This window comes from Drosophila subpulchrella, chromosome 3R, assembly GCF_014743375.2.
Source record: "Drosophila subpulchrella strain 33 F10 #4 breed RU33 chromosome 3R, RU_Dsub_v1.1 Primary Assembly, whole genome shotgun sequence".
In the NCBI taxonomy this organism is placed as follows: domain Eukaryota; kingdom Metazoa; phylum Arthropoda; class Insecta; order Diptera; family Drosophilidae; genus Drosophila; species Drosophila subpulchrella.
Window position 1 is genome coordinate 4,793,484 of NC_050609.1, and position 19,689 is coordinate 4,813,172.

Genomic DNA, 19,689 nt, shown 5'->3' on the forward strand with positions numbered 1-19,689 from the left:
AAATTTAATTACTGGCCATTATTTTCTTCTTCATAATTCGAAGCTCATTTCTTAAGCCGCATAACAACGAAGAAGCCTTGTCAAGCTCCCGACAGGTGGCTTTTCTAGACCCGCTTTCTTGAAAACCCACTCCCCCAGATCTTTCTCTTATTGTTGGTAACTAGTTTTTCTCCCACTTTGCTTCGCTATTTCTTTCCGATTGCCCCGTGAGTGAAGACGGGCCCAAAGAGGAGCCAAGAAAGCGGCTAACCTGTTACCATGGCTATAACTGAAATATCGAAATCACCGCGACTATGGCAATACCAAACCTGTGGAGACGATCGCGCATTCTCCGCAGCCTCGGCTTTATAATCGGAACTCGGATTTCAGTCTCCGAGCAGTCGTTCAAGGCGAAGGTTGTGGCACAAGCTTTTGGATCTTCCGATACCGATTCGCACCGCAGATAGTCCAAAGTGCAGGTCAGCAGCAGTTGCTATAAATAATAGATCAGCCAAGAGCCAAAACAGGTGAGTGTGCACTAAAAACTAGTCTGGGGCAAAAATCGGCGAACAGAAGCCGAAAACGGGTCAGTTCTCGACTTCTTTTATATAGATCTTTTGAGACTGCATTTTGGGGCGGGGGGTTCTTAAGCGGTGCATGCAAGCGTAACCAGAGCCAGTCTTCGGAGTCTTGCGGAAAGCACTCGGAAATCTTTGTGACGTGGACAGCAAAACAAAAGAAAAAAAACAGAAAAGAAAAGAAAAACCAGAAACTTAAAACTACATGAAACTCCAGACTTTCTTTCTTTTTCAACCTTCTTTCTTTTCGGCTGCCAATGAACTTTGTATGTATTTTTTCGGCGTTTCATCATAATAAGCCATAATTACGCACATGTGTGAAAGTGAAAGTGTAAGTTTTCACAACAGTGCTTAAAATCGATTTCTTGACAGTCGCTGATAAACGATTTGAGTTATGAAAACCTCCGCCGACTGACCGATAAACCCAAAACTGAAAACCCCAAAACCCTAAACCAAACTCGTTTCGTTATACCCTAAGACAATCGTCTGGCCTTCGGTGCCTCAGACATTATATAATCTGATTTGCATGTTGACACGGATATAAACAATATGTAGTATACACACCTCGGAATATTTGTAGGATGGGTTTCATCTTCAATTTTCTGCCAACCGAGCACTATGTGCGCGACATCTTCCTCATGACTTTATTGGCCGCCATAGTGGCCACTCTGATGAGCATTCGGTTCTATCTGCGAATCACGGCGGGACGATGTTTCACCGAGGTAACGAATGAACGAACCTTCCCCAATCGCCAAAATCCAAACCCAAAAACCACGTTACCCAAAAAAAAAAGTCCAGCAATTTCCAGCTCCCAGAAATCGCGACACGACTCGAATAATTCTCCCCTTTAAGTCGCTTTTAGCAACTTCCGCAGCGAATTCTTCTCAGATCGTATAGATAGAGTCGTCTTATACATACAAATTGTATCGCTTAGAGAGAGATACTGGAATTCATTCATGGTTGGGGTTTTTTTTATTACCACAAGTTGGTCACTAAGCCAAGTTTACAAAATCAGTGTTCACATTTAAGCACAGTGTTAAAGTTTGGTACAAATACAAATACTATTTGTACTAACAAATTATGTAAAGAAAGAACACAAAGAAAGGGCAATCGTAATAGATATACATGATTAATTCCATTTGCAATATCTCAAGCTTAGGAACATTTTATAGTATCTGGAGAACCCCCCAATAATTAACAAGTTCTGTAGCCTGCCTACATTGCAATTATGAAAATCTAATTACTAAGAGCACTGCTTGTAAAACGTTGCTCGATCTTGTTAGTACATTGGTCAGTTATGACGCGTCGACTTAATTACAGATTTAATTAGATACCTTCTGAGAGATGCGGTACGTCACATCTGTGATATACGGTTACCAGCTGCAAGTACATTGTCTAGATCCCACAAAACATCTAAGCTTTAGTATCTCGGTTACGATCTGGGAGATCGCTTACCTGTGATTCACAGAAAGCTCTCAGCTCGGACGGCAATTAAGAGCCCCGTTAATGGGTATGGAAACTATGATACTTTCCGTTCCAGACGAACTGCGATTACTGTGACTGTGACCAAGCGCCTACTAATTACTATTGTAAACATATTTCCGAACCGCCCTTGTCATTTAAAATCGCAGCCCCCATTCAACTTATTAACCTCTGACATCGATTACAGACAAAGATGGAGGGCAAGACCGTTATTATCACCGGCGCTAACAGCGGAATCGGCAAGGAGACGGCCAAGGATCTGGCAGGACGAGGAGCCCGCATCATTATGGCCTGCAGGAATCTGGAGACTGCCAATGCAGTTAAGGGTGAGGGAAATTAAAATATCTATTTTTGAATAAACTCATAGTGTCATTTGAGTATATTCAATATTGAATGATATCTATTAAGGTGAATATCCAGCTAATAGTTTATAATCCAATTAACAGATGAGATCATCAAGGAGACGAACAACAGCAAGGTCCTGGTTAAGAAACTGGATCTCGGTTCCCAGAAGTCCGTCCGCGAGTTCGCCGCTGACATTGTAAAGACGGAGCCCAAAATCGATGTGTTGATCCACAATGCCGGCATGGCCTTGGCCTTCCGCGGACAGACGAGTGAGGATGGCGTGGAGCTGACCATGGCCACCAATCACTATGGTCCCTTCCTGCTGACGCACTTGCTCATCGATGTGCTGAAGAAGAGCGCTCCGGCTCGCATTGTTATTGTGGCTTCGGAGTTGTACCGCCTGTCTTCGGTTAACTTGGCCAAACTGAACCCCATCGGCACCTTCCCGGCTGCCTACTTGTACTATGTGTCCAAGTTCGCCAACATCTACTTCGCCCGGGAGCTGGCCAAGCGGCTGGAGGGAACCAGGGTGACCGTGAACTTCCTGCATCCCGGCATGATCGACTCGGGCATCTGGCGCAATATCCCCTTCCCGCTCAACCTGCCAATGATGGCCATCACCAAGGGTTTCTTCAAGACCACCAAGGCCGGAGCCCAGACCACCATCTATTTGGCCACATCCGATGAGGTGGCCAACGTCTCTGGAAAGTACTTCATGGACTGCAAGGAGGCCACCCTCAATGCCGCTGCCCTCGACGAGGAGAAGGGCCTCAAGATCTGGGAGGAGTCCCTGAAGATCGTCAAGCTCACGCCCCAGGAACCCAAGATCTAAGGGGTAACACATATATGCGTAATTAACTGATTTGCTTTTCTTGTTATTAAGGGGGAGTTTACTGTAGCTTAAGTTTTTCATCTCAATAAATACAACTTTGTAAAATCTAAGGATGCATTTTTTGACCAGGAAATAATTTTAAAATTTTGCTATTACTTTTAGACTTCAAACTATATTAGGGTGTTCATTTAATCTCAAATTCTCAAAATTCGAATTACGTGTTCATTCTTTGAAAAACTTCTTTCGTCTCGAAAGACTACTACTTACTTCTATCTCAACAAAAAACAAAGCTCGAGAGCACATTCTTCTTGATTTCAAGAAGGTTTTCTCCCGAATCAGTTACAAGTCTAATTCTTAAATCCAGAACATTTATCTTTCCTGAGTCCTCATCTGTAATGAATAAATAGAGAATTAATTTTAAAAGTCAGCAGATATTCATCCTGGCCGGAACGTTTCGATTTCAGTTCATGAGAATTGCCGAGAACGACAAATCACAGCGCCAATCGGGCAAAGTAACCCGATACGATGCACATGGGGAAGGCAGGGAAAGCGGGGAAAAGCCAAAAAATTCTCACACAAAATTTCGCCAGGCTCTCTCTCTCCTCTCACCTGTTGATAAGGACGAGGGGAGAAAGTCTGGGTGAACTCTCAGGGGATTCCCCCACCGACATGTATAATTATAATCTGATAAAATTGCAGTCGCATCCTTTGCTGGTTGTCACCACTTTTGTATATGCAGCGAAAGAGGGTTGCGGTTGTTCGCTTTTGGGCAGATTATTATCAGCTCTCGACTGGCAGGCACGTGACCTGCTCAATGATAATAGTGCCGATCGGTGGCTAATAATATGTTAAATGGCGTAATTGAAATTTAATATTTATTCAACGGATTACAGGATAATCATTTGCGGTTCGCCAAAATGGTATTAAAGATAACGGAGCGTGCGGCACCGCAGATAATTGAGGGACAAAGCGCCCCTTTCGACGCCCCTGCAACGCTACTGTGAGAAACTTATAGATACATCATCTATTAGATCTTCTCACAGCATTTGTTTGCGGAAGTGATTCCCTAATAAAAAACAAACATCTAGTGAGTTTTTATTGCTGCATTGGTTTGTTTCTGTTTCTGTCCTTTGGGATGGTAACTCCATTGATAAGGCATTCCAGTAACGAACCCTTCTGGCTGTGCTCCCTCTTTTTGTTTTCCCGAAAGTATCGCCTTACAAATTCAATTTGGCGCGCTTCACTCAAGTGTACTCACATCCAAAAGGACGAAAAGACATTGTTGTGGCCAAGTTCAGCTGTAATTCAAGTAGTTGTCTCCTTTTCTTGAGGGGGTGTCCTGCGACCGTACTTATATTTACTCCTCGAGGGTTTGTAATAAGTCGCGGGCATTTAATAAGCTGGCTTAGGTTTTTAATAAGAAGTGGGTTATGCGACAGTCCCGATCCCGGCTCGTCCAGCTGTCAGGACAGCGGTTCGTCCTTCTCCATCCTGTCCAGCAAATGTCAACTGCCAACGGCTGCGCCTGTCACCCGGTCATCGATACTCTCCTCTCCAGCGGGGGCGTGGGCAGTCGGCCCAATTGCACTCGCAGATGTCTTGAAAACTCCATTTCCAGAACTTTACAATTCTTATTAAGAGTCATGGCATATCATAGAAACCTTATACTTGATAGCAGTTGTCGATCCAACGAGGGGAAATTTTCTAAAGGACTTTTATTCGTTAAAAACTAAACTGGAACCTCCTCTTAAAACGAAGAAAGAAAGCTTGTATATCCAAGGAAAAATAAATTTCTCACATTTTCTAAGGACCCATCTTGCTTTCAGCTAGACCAATTTTAATAGAATTCATGACTTTTTATTTACCAATTTTAATCCAGATGAATTCCAAGAGGACAGCTTAGTGCTTTATATTAACGTTTTGTTAAATAATTTTAAGAGTATTATATTATTACATAAATTTGGAGCCGTATTCGTTTTTGATGAAGTCAACGCTTATAGCTAAAACTTAGTAAAATGGAAAATGGGATACGAGTTTCTCAAGCGGGGTTAGATGATTATATTAAAATATTTTGTGTGTTTTAAAAAATTATCAAAATGATGTGAAATCCGTAAATTTAAAGCTATTATCGACTGACTTTCCCCCTTTGACCCAAGTTGGTTTAGCTCATTTTAGCCGGCATGGCATCTAATATGACCGAATGGCATTAACATGTTGAATGACTTGAGTGGCAGCATAAAAAGCAAAGCGCAGCCAAAACCAGGAGAAGCCCCACCAGTGCCGCCCGAAAAGTATTTCATTGATTTTTGAAGCCTCGCTAATACACAACGGCAATATACAGAAGGCAAAAGAAATGAAACGAACCGAACCGAAATGAACAGAAACGTACTCGCAGAACGAAATTGAGTGAAATTTGCGTTGCTGGTGGCAACATGGGAATCGCTGGAAGGGATGGGGAATCATCAGGATGATGTCCTGCCATTGTTTGTCAATTTAAATACGCAAAACAAACAGAAGCTACCGATGAGCCGCGGGGCAAACAATTCCACGTGCGGCGATAAGGTGGTTAGGTGGTTGATGGGCTGGTGTGATAACAGGTCGTTTTTTGGGAGGGTGGTTGAAGTTATTTGTCCTGCGGCTTAATTTGTAGCAAATTCACAGATTCATTAGCTTTTGTGGTCACCTAAGCTGTTGTTGCTAGCCGGGCAGTTTGATCAGCTGACACCTGAACACACCTGAGGGATCGCTCTAATTGTTATTGATACCCTTACCCCCGGATTCCCAGATTGACTTGGCTACCAGTTACCTTCAAGGAACGGATCCTAATCCGTTCTGACAATCGGCAGCACAGACAGGCTCATGTCCTTAGCCAAGTTGTTGACATGAAACCGACACCGAAACCGAAACATCATAAAAAAATAAAAATGAAACTGGTTCGGATCTGATCAGACTGTGGATCTGATTTTAACACACACGACGCTCGATGGGTTTGACCTGAAATTCCCATCGATAAGGTAAGACGATATGGGGAGTATAGCTCGATATGTGTGCGATCACTGCAAGCCCTTGCACTCAACTGATTTTGCCAATTGGCGAATTCAATTTCGGGCGTGTGAACCTTTTTGGATTGGTTAAGGCTCGCTCTGATTTGGGCTCTGTAACGCTTATATCTTCTAAGCTACAAATATCTGGGATAGACAAATTTGTTTCATAATTTTCCTCTATGGCTTGTGATTTATACCCTGCTGCTATTTCTGCTGCAACCACAAATCGAACTATCAAATAACATTCAAAGTATTCACAATTGTCGGCCCAGCGACATGAGCATCGATCGATAGACAGTCGTCATTGGCCAAGCTACAACTGAGAATTAGCACCGGAGGCACAAAGATACAGGCAACAGAAGCAGATACACAGGGCCAGATATAAAGATACAAGTTACAGAAGCAGTCAGGGAGTTGCCGACCTGGCCGATGGACTGCCTCACTTAACCACAAAACAATGGAGCGAAGGAAGCAGAGTGCCGATCAATGGTTGGCAAGTCCATACCAACTACCACCCCTACCCTGCCTCTATTCCGCCCTCCGATAACCCTTGCACTGACAAAAAATTATGTAGAAATATTTAAGCATACATTTAAAGGCCTCTAATGAAAAGAAAAAATATAACAATTATACTTCATATACATTTAAAAAGTTTATACTTAATAAACCTCTTTTTACTCTTAGCGTTGTAAACTTTACTATAGTCTTTATTAAATAAATAAAAAGGTCAATAAACTTTTTAAAACATTCTGTAAATTGTAAATATAGCGTTAATTATCAATTTGAAATAGCAACCTTTCAATATATGTTACTCTATTTCAAAAAAAATTTAATTATAAGCAAAAATCAATTTTAAATATGTTTAAAAATTTAAGCATATCAAAGGTATAAAAAGTCATTGCCTACTTTTTGGCAATGGAAATATATCTTGTGGCTGCATTATTGTAAAGATATATAATAAGTATTTTATAATGTCGACGCTTCACAATTTTTATATATTTTGGGATCTTGCTAGTGTCCTTTTACAAGATTCTGTTTATTTTATTTTTGCTATCTGAAATAATATATTTGTTCTAAAGTAAATGGCTTTAATAAGGTAATGTACTTCTTCCCAGGCTAACTGATCCCACTCAATTTTGGGTCATTCCAAGGCGAATATTATGATTTATGCATATTTTTTGTAGGTGTATCCTTTTTTCTCTGTCTCGTTGGTATCTGGTGTCGAGCTGTAAAGATATTGGGTGACAAATAAAAACTACTGAAAACTGCTGCCGCTGTTGCTGGTTTGCCGATGTCGCTGGCCACGTATGAATGGGCCTGAAACTCGGACTGGGCGGGATCGGCGAGGAGGAGGGTGTATGGATTTGGATGTGGATGTGGATGGAACCAGCAGAGGGGTAGTAGCCGCAAAAGCCGGTAGACGGAGCGCATTGGTTGGCCGACAACGATGACGGCAACGTTGTTGTGGTGGTGGATGGCTGGATCTGGAGTGGGTATGGCATGGGATACAGTATGGTATGGTATGGTGTGGATGGGATATTATGGTGCCGAGAGGGGGTGCTTTGGGCAAGGGTCTCGAGCGTGTAGTGCTGGGTACTTGTGTCATTATATCCGACTCTAAGTGTGAGTGCGAGCGAGATTGTTGTTGCCACATTGCTGCCGTTGTCTTTTGCGCCCTTTTGTCGCTTGTTTATAATTAAGTGAGTATTTTTTTTTTGCGCCCTGCTTCTTCCTCTGTGGTTGTCGCTTTGCTGCCGCTCTGCCGATACGTCAGTCGATATTGGGCCGAGGTGCCTCGAACTGAAACTGACAATTAGTCGCCGTCTTATGCTCCTCGCCAAAAGTCGCTTCTTGCCCCGCACTCAAATCGAAAACTCAAAACTTGCACAACGGCTCAACATCTAACTACATTAATCGGAAAAGAACGATCGTGTGATACTACTGCCGCGTCAAAATCCATTAATATTAAATCTTCAAAATAAAGAGAACAACATTTAGACCAACGAGTTCCAGTTTCCAGTTCTATTGGTGTTCTTCATATTATGCAATTTGTGAATCTATTTAGAAGGTGCGAAGATGGAACAAATTAAATAGTGTAAAATAAACGCAACTGTAAAAAAACATAAAACTACATTGAAAAACAAGTGAATCAGACACAATTTATTTATTTGAAACGCTCAGATACAATCATTTTAAGCGTTTGAAAAGTTTTAAAATATTAGAAAACTTTTAAGTTAATCTAAGAGCCGGTGTCGATCAGAAACCACTATTTTAATACTTGGGACAAATTGAACGTTTCAGGTATTTTTCTTTAAAAATTTAAAGAATTTAAGAAAGAAATAAATAAAGGATCCTTTTTTAAAATGATAAATTTACTTAAGTAGAGTTCAAAATAATTAAAAGAACCTTTAATTTCGATTTTAATTCTCATTACATTTTTAAATTGCCCATTTTATTAATAGCAATGCTGTTCAGATTTAAAAAGAATCCTCATTGGCTTACTGATATTCAAATAAAAGTTAAAAACGGCGATATTTCGATTTTTTTTGGTTATAAAATATAAAACAAATTATTTTTGTTTTATTCCAAGTTCCAAATTTTGCATTATTTTTTTTTGATTTCAAGATCAAGATTCAATTACACACTTTAAAGTTAAAATTCACTATTCATGGCTTCATCGGTCTTTATTGATTCTGTTGACTCTTGAAGTGGAAAAACTTCAAAACGATTAGTGAATCTGTTTACTTGCCAACAATAATTTATTTTCGGAGTGTAAATGATAAACCCTACCTCGAAACTAAGTGAACTTCACCGAGTTGTGTAAAAGTATTTACCAATAATTTCCCATCCCCGCCTTGCAGTTGGAAATTAACGCATCAAGATGAAGCGTAGAAAGAGCAGAAACAAAGCCACAGAACTGGAGTCATGTCATGGGATTGTTATATAAGGGTTCCAAACTCCTGAACATAATTCTGGGTGAGTAAACTGGGCACACAGCAGCACTTTTTGCCCAGATACGCAGAAACACAGATACAAAATCGCGAGTAGAGAGAGCAAAGCAAATGGCGGTCTCTCGTTTCGTGTGTGTGTGTTTGTGTGCCGAGGGGCGGAGCTAATGGCACAGTGGTTGTCACGGAACTAAAATGTATCCACGAGATACAAGCTGTTTCCGAGCATCTCCGTCGTACTTCCAGTGGATTTAAACGGTGTTTTTTGGCTGCGCAGATTCCCTGGAAGATCAAGAGGGTGGAGCTATGTACATATCGTGCGATGTCTCAAACGGCGGTCCTGTGGAACCAGAGACGGGCTATGTGCCCAACAATCCCCTGTTCGGCTTGGCGCTGGACAGCCCGCAGGTGAGTCCTGGAATCCTGATTCGATTGGGCTTCAATCTCTCCGTAAAACTCTTCGCGTTCGGTCGTGCTTGTATTTTAGTAGGGAAAAGCATCACTCAAATCGCTAGTTTTTCGCTTAAAATTAACTTAAGTCTCTGATATATTAACTTGGTGTTCAAAGTAATACAAGTAGTTTGTTTGACCAGGAGGTTAAAACAAAAATAATTTGGCCAGCAGCAGGTTAAAAAATTGAATAACTTGAACTTTTAAGTTTGCTAACTTAAAAACCGAAAATTCAAAATAACAAATATTATATTAACCTAAACATTTTTTTCCGTAAGTTTTAATTATGTTATTGATAAAGAAATTTATTGAAAATCTACTTTAACTCTCTTAAAAGTAAACAAAAATTTGACTTTTACATACAATTAATTAAGAAAACCTGATTTGATTTAATTTGACATTGAATAATTAAAAATTTTAAAGGGTTTTTTTGTCCTCATGTTTAAATAAAAGTAGGTTTAAGTCCTAGAAAATGTAGGGTAATTTGGTGCTTAGGCCCCACTTTTAGTTATTGATTGATAGAGAATTTAAGGGCTGGTTTATCATCCACAGCTAGAACTTGGCTTTAAACCTATCAATAAATCTCTGTTATTATTTGAAGTTTAAAACGTACTTTTAATTTAACAAGTGGATTTGAAATCGAATCTAAAGTTTTTGGCCTCTGATTCCTAACCGGTTTGCCTTGCTCTCCATCTCCATCTCCATTTCCGTTTCCGCCCGTGCAGCAGGAGTGCGCCGCTTCCTGCGTCGGCTGTTTATCCTGCCAGGGCAGCACCGCCCTGCCCATCTCTTCGCTCACCAGCAGCGACTTCGACTGCGGCGGCTGCTTCGATCCCACGATCGGAGTGGGCGTGGGCATCGGTGGCGGCCACATCCAGATCAGCACCACACCGCCGGCGAGCAGCGGCAACGGGAGCAGCAACAACGGTGCTGGAGGAGGTTCCTCCGGGAATCACGGCTACTGGAGCACCGACGAGATGGCCTCCACGTTCCCCGGCCTGCCGCCGCTGGACATTGATCCGCTGCCCAGCCTCTTCCCCTTCTCGCCCTGCGGCGCCTCCTACAATTTCGCCGCCGGCAATCCGCACCAGGCTTCGCTCTCCTACACGGTCCATCCCCACCAGATGCTCATCTCACCCAATTCCCACAACCATGGCCAGATGCATTCGCAGCACCAACAGCACCAGCAGCAGTCCCAAAACCAGGCATCGCACGTCGGCAACTCGGTCCTCCAGAGCAGTGGTGGCAACAACATGGGCAGCAATGGAGGAGGCTCCAGTGGAGCGGGTAATCAAGCTGCCTGCTACTACGAGACGGGGGCAGGAACCGCTGCACCACCTCCCCCGCCGGCGGCTGCCATGTATCCCAGCATGAGTGTGAATGTCAGCATGAACATGACCATGCATCATGGTTATGGGGCCGGGGATGCCAGTGGAGTGCCGATGCAGTGCTCCCAGATGAACTGGACGCCACCGAGCAACTCCTCCTCGGCGGCAGCAGCAGCGGCGGCGGTGAATGTTCTCTATCCACCGCTCCTGAGTCCCGGTCACTATCCCGCCTCGGCCACGTACTCCTTTACGGCGGATTTCCGTGCGCCGGCTCCCACGGGCTTGGGTTCCTTGCCACCGCTGACGGTGGGCGAAAAGGAGTCGCCATCGCCGCCGGCCAACTCCGCCTTGGGTGGCTACTATCCCACGGGCGTGAGCAATCAGGGATACACGCCACCACACAAGAGTCCCAGCAGCTACCACCAGGCGGCGGCATTGGGATTAAGTCTGTCCGCCTTTGAGGATGAGGAGGACAGCAACGAGGATCTGGACGGGGACGAGGGCAGCAGTGGCGGCGAGATGAAACCCAATCTGTGCCGTCTGTGCGGCAAGACGTACGCCCGACCCAGCACGCTCAAGACCCACCTGAGGACCCATTCCGGCGAAAGACCCTATCGATGCCCCGACTGCAACAAGAGCTTCTCCCAGGCCGCCAACCTGACGGCCCATGTACGCACACACACTGGCCAGAAGCCGTTCCGATGCCCCATCTGCGACCGGAGATTCTCGCAGAGCTCCAGCGTCACCACGCACATGCGCACCCACTCCGGCGAACGACCCTACCGCTGCTCCTCCTGCAAGAAGTCCTTCTCGGACAGCAGCACTCTCACCAAGCACCTGCGAATCCACAGCGGCGAGAAGCCCTATCAGTGCAAGCTCTGCCTGCTCAGGTGAGTCTGGGATGTCCATGGTGCTTAACACCTCCGCCTCCCTTTTTGGTAAACTTTAGAAACCCAATTTAAGAACACGACTTAATATTACTCACATTTAAAAATGGTGACCTGTATAATTTCATCTTTTAATTATTTAATTTGGTGAAATCTAATATATATGTATATATTTCCAAAACATTTATTTAATTTATTTGATTCCAATAACTATACAATTTGAATAAAACATAAAGGGAAAATCCTCAAAAAGTTCTCAAATTAGTATAAATATAAAAACAATCAAGAAATAGTTGCAATATGGATTTCAAAAATAAGTTATGATTTTTAAAGCGTAGACAATTGAACTTTTTTATTTATGCAGAATTTAACCCTTCATTGGGCGTTCCATTACCTGTTAGGTACATATATACGGAGACTCGAGTTAATTGGTTTCTGTTCTCCCTTTCCCCACAGGTTCTCGCAGTCGGGAAATCTCAATCGGCACATGCGCGTCCACGGCAACAACAACAGCAACAATGGCAGCAATGGTGGAACCGGAGTTGGGGGCGAGTCCTCCGGCGGAAGCGGCAGTGGGGGTGGCAACAGCCTCCTCACATGACAAAAGCCACGCAGTGCAGGCGGTTTCCAGCACTACCACCCCCCGCACACACACCACATGCACCACCATCACCACCACGCCCACATGGGCAACTACGACTACGGGAACTACGGCATCGGCGATTACACTCCACCCGGAGCCACACAAAACTATTCAGGGTATTATTTCTGCGCACTCAACAAGCCGCCCAAGTTCGAAAGATTCTACTAGGGTCTTGAAATCGAGGTATACTGATAGGTAGTATCTACCAGCAACTGGCTCTGAAAAATCAAATAAAACATCTGGGGATTGAAAAAGTCTCCATTACTTTGTGAAACTAAAATCTTTTAGAATTAAGAAATGAGATCTACATATGTGAATTTATATGCGCTGCAATATAATCAAAATCATAAATTTAGCTTAGCAGTCCGATGCCATACTTAAGATCATTTTCTGTAGTCAAATATTTTGGGTTCCTTATAAGTGCTGATATAAAAACCATAGTTAAACCTGAATTCTTATTCCCCAGATCCTCACCCAACTGCAGTTAAAAATGCTCAAATATAAAATTTCTATTGGATCGCGGAGAATCGAACAAATGTAGGCCTAAGAGCTGCACTGTACATACTTATACATACTGTATTTATTATATTCGCCTAGCATAATATGTATCGAGTCCAAGTTAGTTCATCCATGATATAATAAGGTAGTTGAAAACACGCATAAATCTATTCCAAATTAGTCAACGAACTAGGATTAAAGTCGGATATGAGTACGAATCATAAGACCAACCAACACAGCAGCACCCAAAACGAGAATATTAAAATTGGATTTGCCACGGCATAATACACATTCATGAATATGATTATAATAAGCTTAACTTAGATGTAGATTTAAGACAGGTGCTTTGATTTAAGCCAATTTTTGAGTATATCAAAGAAAACTATAAATAAAATATGAAATTCAAATAATACAACTATTGAAATCGCAGCTTACTTTAGCGTTTAAACATTTTCCCGTCCTTAAATATATAATTGAAAGAAAAATTGCAAATATAACAATTGGAAAATTCTATATTATATGAAAGTGACAAAACTTTAGGCAATGTTATCGACTAGGTAAACAGCTTCCGTGTCGCCCCCGCAGACCAGACGACTTCCGTGGACATCGAAGGAGTTGACGGCCTTGCGGATGTTGGTCAGCACGCCCTCGACATCGACCAGGGAGCGAACTCGATCGCCGGACAACCAGGGGCTATTCCCGTCCTTCTTGCTTGAGTCGCAACCGAGGACCTTGTTCTCCGACCACATCCACACCTCTCCTCCTTCAGCGGCGGTGAACAACTTGCTAGGATCTTTGCGATGGAAGCCAATCTCGTTAATAGGACTCTTGTGGGCACTCAGATAAGAGGCGGGGTAGTTCAGGTTTCGCAGATCCCACACCGTTATCGAACCCTCCTCGCTGCCGCAGAGCAGAATGTGCTGTTGCATGGGATGCGTGGTGAGCGACGAAACAAAGTTCGAGGACTTGTCATCCTGGGAGGCCACCATGAAAGTGAGCTTCGGTTGTGCCTCGGTGGCCACACGTCCGTCCAGCATTCGGATGACGCCCATCCTGTTGGCCGCCACCAGTTCGTGTTGGCTGATGTAGCAAATCGAGAACAGCGCCATGCTGTCCGCCTCGATGGTGCGCTTCACCTGGCGTACATTTCCAACGGAGACGATGTTGACACATCCATCTTCGCCGGCGGTGGCAATATCCGTGCCGTAGACGGAGAGGTCGGTGCAGGGAGCCGGCTCCTGGCTACGTTGGAAGCAGTGCAGCCTCTCGGATCTAGCCGTACGCTGCATCTGATCCTCCTCCACGGCTCGTTGAACATTGAACACGCTGAGGTGACCTATTTGGTGATGGAAAAAGAGTATAAGTCATTCTACATATTGTGACTTGGATTCCCTAGAAGGATACTTACCATCGGCGCAGCTCACAGCCAGCGTGTCCTTGTCCACAAACTCCATGGCGGTCACATCGTCCTCCATCGCCACCTTGTCCATGCAGCGCGGCACATTGTCCACATTGTCCGACTCCGTGGCGGTGGCATATTGGTTCGACTGAAGCCTCCAGAGGCGAACAAAGTTCCTGTCCATGTCCCAGCTGCCGGTGACGAATCGCTCGCTCTGCTGCAGCTGCTCCGGCAGCCAGCGCACCCGGGCCACCTTCTCGGATATGTAGTGGGTGGAAACGTTGGCCAGGGACATGTCTTCAGTGGTATTTCGAGAGATTTCACAATATAAAACAATATAAACAAAACAATGCGGCTTATAGGCGATTGGCCCGTGGAATTATCGATAAGATATATCGACTGGCTAAAAAATACTAAGCCACTTGTAATCTAGCGGGAAATTATCTAAATTCCATTTATCGATTTAAAAGTATTTTCTTTAAAATTTGGTATTTTTGAGTTGATGCCCCTCTATATTTTTGGCGGGAAATAGTAGTAAACAAAACATCAAAGAAAACAGAAGCGAAAACGCGGGCTATGGACAAATACTTAATTAAAATGCCTGTTAAATCTAAAGCAAACGAAGTGGTCAAGCAAGTTAGTTAAATAAACCGTGAACTAAGTGATTAGGATTAATTTCACAATACTTTTTAGGAAAAAGCGGTCGTAAAGAAGGAGACGCCCAAAATGTCGGCCAAACAAACAAAAAAAGATACTCCAAAAGAGGTCTGTACTTTTTGTTTATAAATCTATGAAATTTGTAACAATCGTAAATAGCGGCTATATTTCTTTGTTGACTGTACATATTTTATTCTTTTTTAACTTATTTGATATGAACACTGTACAATGTACAGTCAAGTGGGATTTTCACACAAACGTTGGCTTATCTTCTCAAACTTGACTAATTACTATTACATACTATAGTTAACGGACAAGGAAAATGCCGCCGAGGACAGTACCCCGAAGCAAAGGAAAGCAGGAAGACCTGGAAGATCTGCTACCAAGCGAAAGAATCTAGATACCCCAGAACAGGTAAGAAAAATTATATCTATTAAATATAATATAGTGATTGCCAATGCCTATGTAGAAAGACGAGAAGATTGCGGCTGAGACTGAGAATCCCCCGAAGCGCAGGAGTTCCAGGCAGACAAGAAGCATGCGATCTATGGCTGAGGATGGGTCACCGTCCCCGGAAAAGAAGAAGCCCGAGAAGCTGCCTTTTATCAAGTACACGGGAGCCATTAAGTACTACACGGAGAATCAGGATATAGCCGCATCTGCCGATGAAGTTTTGTAAGTTAAAAACCAAATCCATAAAGATAGAATGTCAAGTCCAATGCAAATTTCCATTCAGGCAATGGGTGGAGAAGCAGACGGACGAGGTAGTGCCTATGGCCTTCGATATGGAGTGGCCATTTTCCTTCCAAACCGGTCCCGGCAAGTCCGCCGTCATCCAGATCTGCGTGGATGAGAAGTGCTGCTACATTTACCAGCTGACGAATCTGAAGAAACTGCCCGCGGTCCTGGTGGCCCTTATCAATCATCCCAAAGTGCGGTTGCATGGCGTGAACATAAAGAGGTTAGTAATACGATTACAATAAAAAAACCCAACTAACGTTTAATTTCTTTTTAGTGATTTCCGTAAGTTGGCGCGGGACTTTCCCGAGGTTTCCGCTGAACCTCTGATCGAGAAATGCGTGGATCTGGGCGTGTGGTGCAATGAGGTCTGCGAGACCGGCGGTCGGTGGAGCTTGGAGCGTTTGACCAACTTTATAGCCAAGAAAAGCCAGGACAAAAGCAAGAAGGTGCGCATGAGCAAGTGGCATGTCATTCCGCTGGACGAGAATCAACTGATGTACGCTGCCATCGATGTCTTTGTAGGTTGAAAGCAACTAATACTCTAAGCAAAATTTAATGTGATTTGATTACAGATCGGTCAAGTTATATATCGCGAATTGGAGCGCCGCGAGAAGGCCAAGCTCAAAAATGAAGGCGAATTTAAGGAGAAGAATGGGGATGCTGCCTTTAAAGCTGTAAAAGCATTGGGTGAAACATTTCTAACCAAGATCAACGAGGTAACTCTGTGATCTTGTTGACATGTTTTAAGAAATTGCATTTAATATTTTGCTTACTGTTTCAATTATTTCAGTTTTATAGCTGACAAGTCTTTTTGATTATTAGGGTTTTTCCAGTAGAATTATTTATATTTGTACAATCTCAACTTCTTCAATCGTATTAGGTATTGTTTAAAAAAATGTCAACTTGATGTTTTGATTCAACTGACAATTAAGAAGTTGTTATATAAGAATCAAAATATTTACATTTTTAACCAAACTCATTATACATTTTACAACTTGTTGGTTAATTTTCTACCTTAGTAATACTTTAGTCCCCCAAAATTAGATAAAGATTATACAGTTTCTTACATTTCTCAACTTGCAATAAATTTTAATTTTGTAAATTCGCATTAAACACTTCTAAACACATAATGAACACAGTTGGAGCTGCCCGTGGAGGGGTCATTTGAATTGCGGGCGCCGGGTGCCGATGGCCTCCAGTTTCCGCTTGAGCAGATCGTTATCCAGATCGATCTGGCGCTGGAACTTCTTCCGGTTGACGGCAGCACTGGAGAGCCGTGGTGCCGGCGGTGGCTGACGCTGCTGAAGGATCAGAATCAGAATTGGACATCATGGGCCATAACATGTACTTACCTTCTCAGGTCCGCCGATTTTAAGACTACTGGTGCTTGCCTTAATCGTGGCCGTGGGCTTCACAGTCATCATCTTTCGGAGGAGGATTTGATTCTGGCGCTCGATCTCACGTACTTGGGGATTCGTAAAACTAAAGCTCTTGCGGCCCAGGTTTTTGTAGCTAAGCGGATGGATATTTATATGGTTGCTTTTATATTTTGAGAGAACTACTCACTTGACCTTGTCGGTGGAGCATCGTGAACGGGACACATTGATTGGGTACTCGCATCCATCGCTGTTGAAGCTGCTGGGAGTTCCGCTGGCCGCTCGTCTTTTGAATTCCGTAGGTCTGCGCTGTTGTGGATGCCTCATGAGTCCATCTCCCTGGCCGCATTCGTCTACGAGGTAGTCCTCGTCGATGCCCATGCCCAGACCCATGTCCGGTTCCATACCCTGGCCCAGCTTCTGACCCAACTGCTGACTCATCTGCAGTTCCTGCTCCTGCTCAATCAGTTCCGATTCCAAAGGACACCGGCACTTGGGGCGGATCAACTTGGAAGGTCGCGTCGTGATTAAAGCCTCTTGGGAGCGTTGCATGCGCATCCGAATCGGTGGTCTTCCTCCACCCAAGCTGCGGGCACTGGTCATCGCCGATTCCGTCATCGATGCCATCTCGGACTCGGTTTCCTCTAGCCTGAGACTGCGCTGTTGCATCAAATCCCTGGCCATGGCCAGCTGCTCGAAAGCTTGGCTGTTAGGTGTTCCTCCATTTATTTGAAAGGACTTCATAATGATCTCCGACATCTGGGTCATCTGTTGCTCCAGGTACCGGACTCTCGCCAGATCTGGTTGCTGAGTTGGCGAGGGACTCTCATTATTTAGAAGTTCACTGAGATTTTTTAAATGGTCCTCCAGCACATCCTCCTCAGGTTCCTCCTCTTCTATCACTGTTTCTGTTCCAGGTCGCTGCATAGTCAATGAATATTTTATTAAACCTTATCTAATATTATATATTTCAAACAGTTTACCTGGTTTTGGAATCGAGGAGATTCCTCCAAGGTGACGTCTGTTTCGTCTCCAGCCATGCACATGGTGGCCACACTGTGCTCGCTGCTGTTGTCACTGGCATCCACCAGGGAGACAAGGTCCTCCTGCAGCGGCAGCGGGATCTTCTCCTGGACCTTCTGTCTGCACACAGCCGTGACTATGGGCTCATCCTCCTCCAGTTGCTCCACTTCCACATCCGTGCCCTCATCCTCATCTGTTTCTTCGCCGGATTGGCGACCATCGTTAGACTCCATGGTTCCATCACTTTGAGCATCGTCATCGCCGCTTTGGATTTCCTCCTCCTCTTCGACTTCCTCGACTTCTTCGACTTCAGCATCCTCGTCATCTTCAACGACCTCATCCTTTGTCCGGGAATGGGCACTGCCTGGCATCAGAGTGCGCACCGAAGGCGCATCATCCTCCAGAGGCGTGTCCAGTCGCAGACTGAGTTGATTAACCTCGGCCACCGTCTTGGTAATGACCACTTGGCTCTCGTCCTCGGAGGAGGAGCTCGGGTAGGAGACCATTCGATCGCGATTGAAACCGCCGGAGGAACGGCCGGCCATTTGGCGGCGGGCGTGTGGCTGTGGGCGTGGTGCAAGCTGGGGATTAAGGCTGAACTGGGAGATGGTCAGCTCCTGGATCGGAGCTGGAGGACTTACGTTTCCGCGAATGAACTCGGCCTCGGCATCGCTTTCGCTCTGCGTGTCGCTTTCCTCCAAGTGAAGAGCTCCATTTTGATTGGGCTTCTCCAGTTCAACGTTCTCATCTTCCTCGTCCTCCACCTCTTCCACCTCCTCCTCCTCCTGCTCCTCCACCTCCGATTGCGAGTCCTCCTCGAATGACTCCTCTGCATAGTACTCCTCATCAGAGTTTTCTCCAGCTTCCGACATCCTGTAATCGTATACTTTTTTGGCTCTTAAAGTTCCCTTCGCTTTTCGGGGTGTATTTTGTTTTTTGGGGGGAAAAAAGCGTTGTCAAACGTTCTAGGTAATACGTGTGTCTTTCTGTAGTTTGTATCGAGTACTGGCGAAACTGTGAAAAGGCTCAAACATTGAATTTTGATGCCAGCCTGAGTTGTGGCTAATGGTTTACTGAGTTCGATTTCCAGCGATTTTGATGCGTTCTTTGTGATTGACACCTGGCCCCCCCGGTTGGGGCAGGTGCTCCTCCTGCTCCACTCCACTTCCCCCGCTTGGGAAAACTCGGCACGCTCCACGCTGCTCGCAACTTTGATTCCTTGGCTGCCTTGCGGTGGCGCTGCCAACCGTCGACTGGAGCTCATTTGGCCAGGTGAGGGGGAGCCACCACTTGACACCTGGGAACTTATTTATTCTGGCCAGCGGTTGTCCTGGACGACGGAGCAGGCGCAGGCGGTTTGTTGTTGGTTGCCTCAGCAGCAATTGCCGGCTTTTGTTGACGTCCATTATTGAAAACACTACATAAATTAACTTAAGGGTGACACCGCTATAAAAGCAAGAAAGAAGAAACAATTAAAAA

The 19,689-nt window shown here is 44.4% G+C and overlaps 5 protein-coding genes across 9 annotated transcripts; 3 read left to right on the top strand and 2 right to left on the bottom strand.

The window, feature by feature from the left end:
* The first annotated feature begins 351 nt into the window (after positions 1-351).
* On the top strand, positions 352-3,246 carry LOC119563389 (retinol dehydrogenase 14). 2 transcript variants are annotated; one of them, XM_037876744.1, is made up of 4 exons: positions 369-506; positions 1,138-1,279; positions 2,227-2,365; positions 2,486-3,246. In XM_037876744.1, exons 2-4 carry the CDS (start codon positions 1,139-1,141, stop codon positions 3,214-3,216), a joined length of 1,011 nt encoding a protein of 336 aa, XP_037732672.1. In that variant the 5' UTR covers positions 369-506; position 1,138; the 3' UTR covers positions 3,217-3,246. The 2 variants fall into 2 exon arrangements, with proteins under 2 accessions (XP_037732673.1, XP_037732672.1); XM_037876745.1 differs by lacking the exon at positions 1,138-1,279 and having other exon boundaries at positions 352-506.
* A 4,814-nt stretch (positions 3,247-8,060) lies between these two features.
* On the top strand, positions 8,061-13,418 carry LOC119560967 (protein glass). Of its 2 annotated transcripts, none has more exons than XM_037874740.1 (5): positions 8,061-8,328; positions 9,122-9,236; positions 9,486-9,616; positions 10,387-11,876; positions 12,330-13,418. In XM_037874740.1, the coding sequence occupies exons 2-5, from the start codon at positions 9,191-9,193 to the stop codon at positions 12,472-12,474; spliced, it is 1,812 nt and encodes a 603-aa protein (XP_037730668.1). In that variant the 5' UTR covers positions 8,061-8,328; positions 9,122-9,190; the 3' UTR covers positions 12,475-13,418. The 2 variants fall into 2 exon arrangements, with proteins under 2 accessions (XP_037730668.1, XP_037730658.1); XM_037874730.1 differs by having other exon boundaries at positions 8,062-8,328; positions 10,384-11,876; positions 12,330-13,416.
* Positions 13,419-13,508: 90 nt separating this feature from the next.
* On the bottom strand, positions 13,509-14,783 carry LOC119560976 (nucleoporin Nup43). Its single transcript, XM_037874752.1, has 2 exons — positions 14,423-14,783; positions 13,509-14,350 (listed from the first exon to the last, which is right to left on the bottom strand). Exons 1-2 carry the CDS (start codon positions 14,706-14,708, stop codon positions 13,551-13,553), a joined length of 1,086 nt encoding a protein of 361 aa, XP_037730680.1. The 5' UTR covers positions 14,709-14,783; the 3' UTR covers positions 13,509-13,550.
* Positions 14,784-14,951: 168 nt separating this feature from the next.
* On the top strand, positions 14,952-16,913 carry LOC119563388 (Werner Syndrome-like exonuclease). Of its 2 annotated transcripts, XM_037876743.1 has the most exons (8): positions 14,952-15,049; positions 15,107-15,178; positions 15,377-15,484; positions 15,540-15,745; positions 15,807-16,031; positions 16,086-16,329; positions 16,384-16,527; positions 16,602-16,913. In XM_037876743.1, exons 1-8 carry the CDS (start codon positions 14,990-14,992, stop codon positions 16,611-16,613), a joined length of 1,071 nt encoding a protein of 356 aa, XP_037732671.1. In that variant the 5' UTR covers positions 14,952-14,989; the 3' UTR covers positions 16,614-16,913. The 2 variants fall into 2 exon arrangements, with proteins under 2 accessions (XP_037732671.1, XP_037732670.1); XM_037876742.1 differs by having other exon boundaries at positions 16,384-16,913.
* On the bottom strand, positions 16,875-19,248 carry LOC119563387 (protein hemingway). 2 transcript variants are annotated; one of them, XM_037876741.1, is made up of 5 exons: positions 18,852-19,248; positions 18,171-18,773; positions 17,378-18,108; positions 17,164-17,323; positions 16,875-17,109 (listed from the first exon to the last, which is right to left on the bottom strand). In XM_037876741.1, exons 1-5 carry the CDS (start codon positions 19,080-19,082, stop codon positions 16,972-16,974), a joined length of 1,863 nt encoding a protein of 620 aa, XP_037732669.1. In that variant the 5' UTR covers positions 19,083-19,248; the 3' UTR covers positions 16,875-16,971. The 2 variants fall into 2 exon arrangements, with proteins under 2 accessions (XP_037732669.1, XP_037732667.1); XM_037876739.1 differs by having other exon boundaries at positions 16,875-17,112; positions 18,852-19,247.
* Between the last annotated feature and the right edge of the window lie 441 nt (positions 19,249-19,689).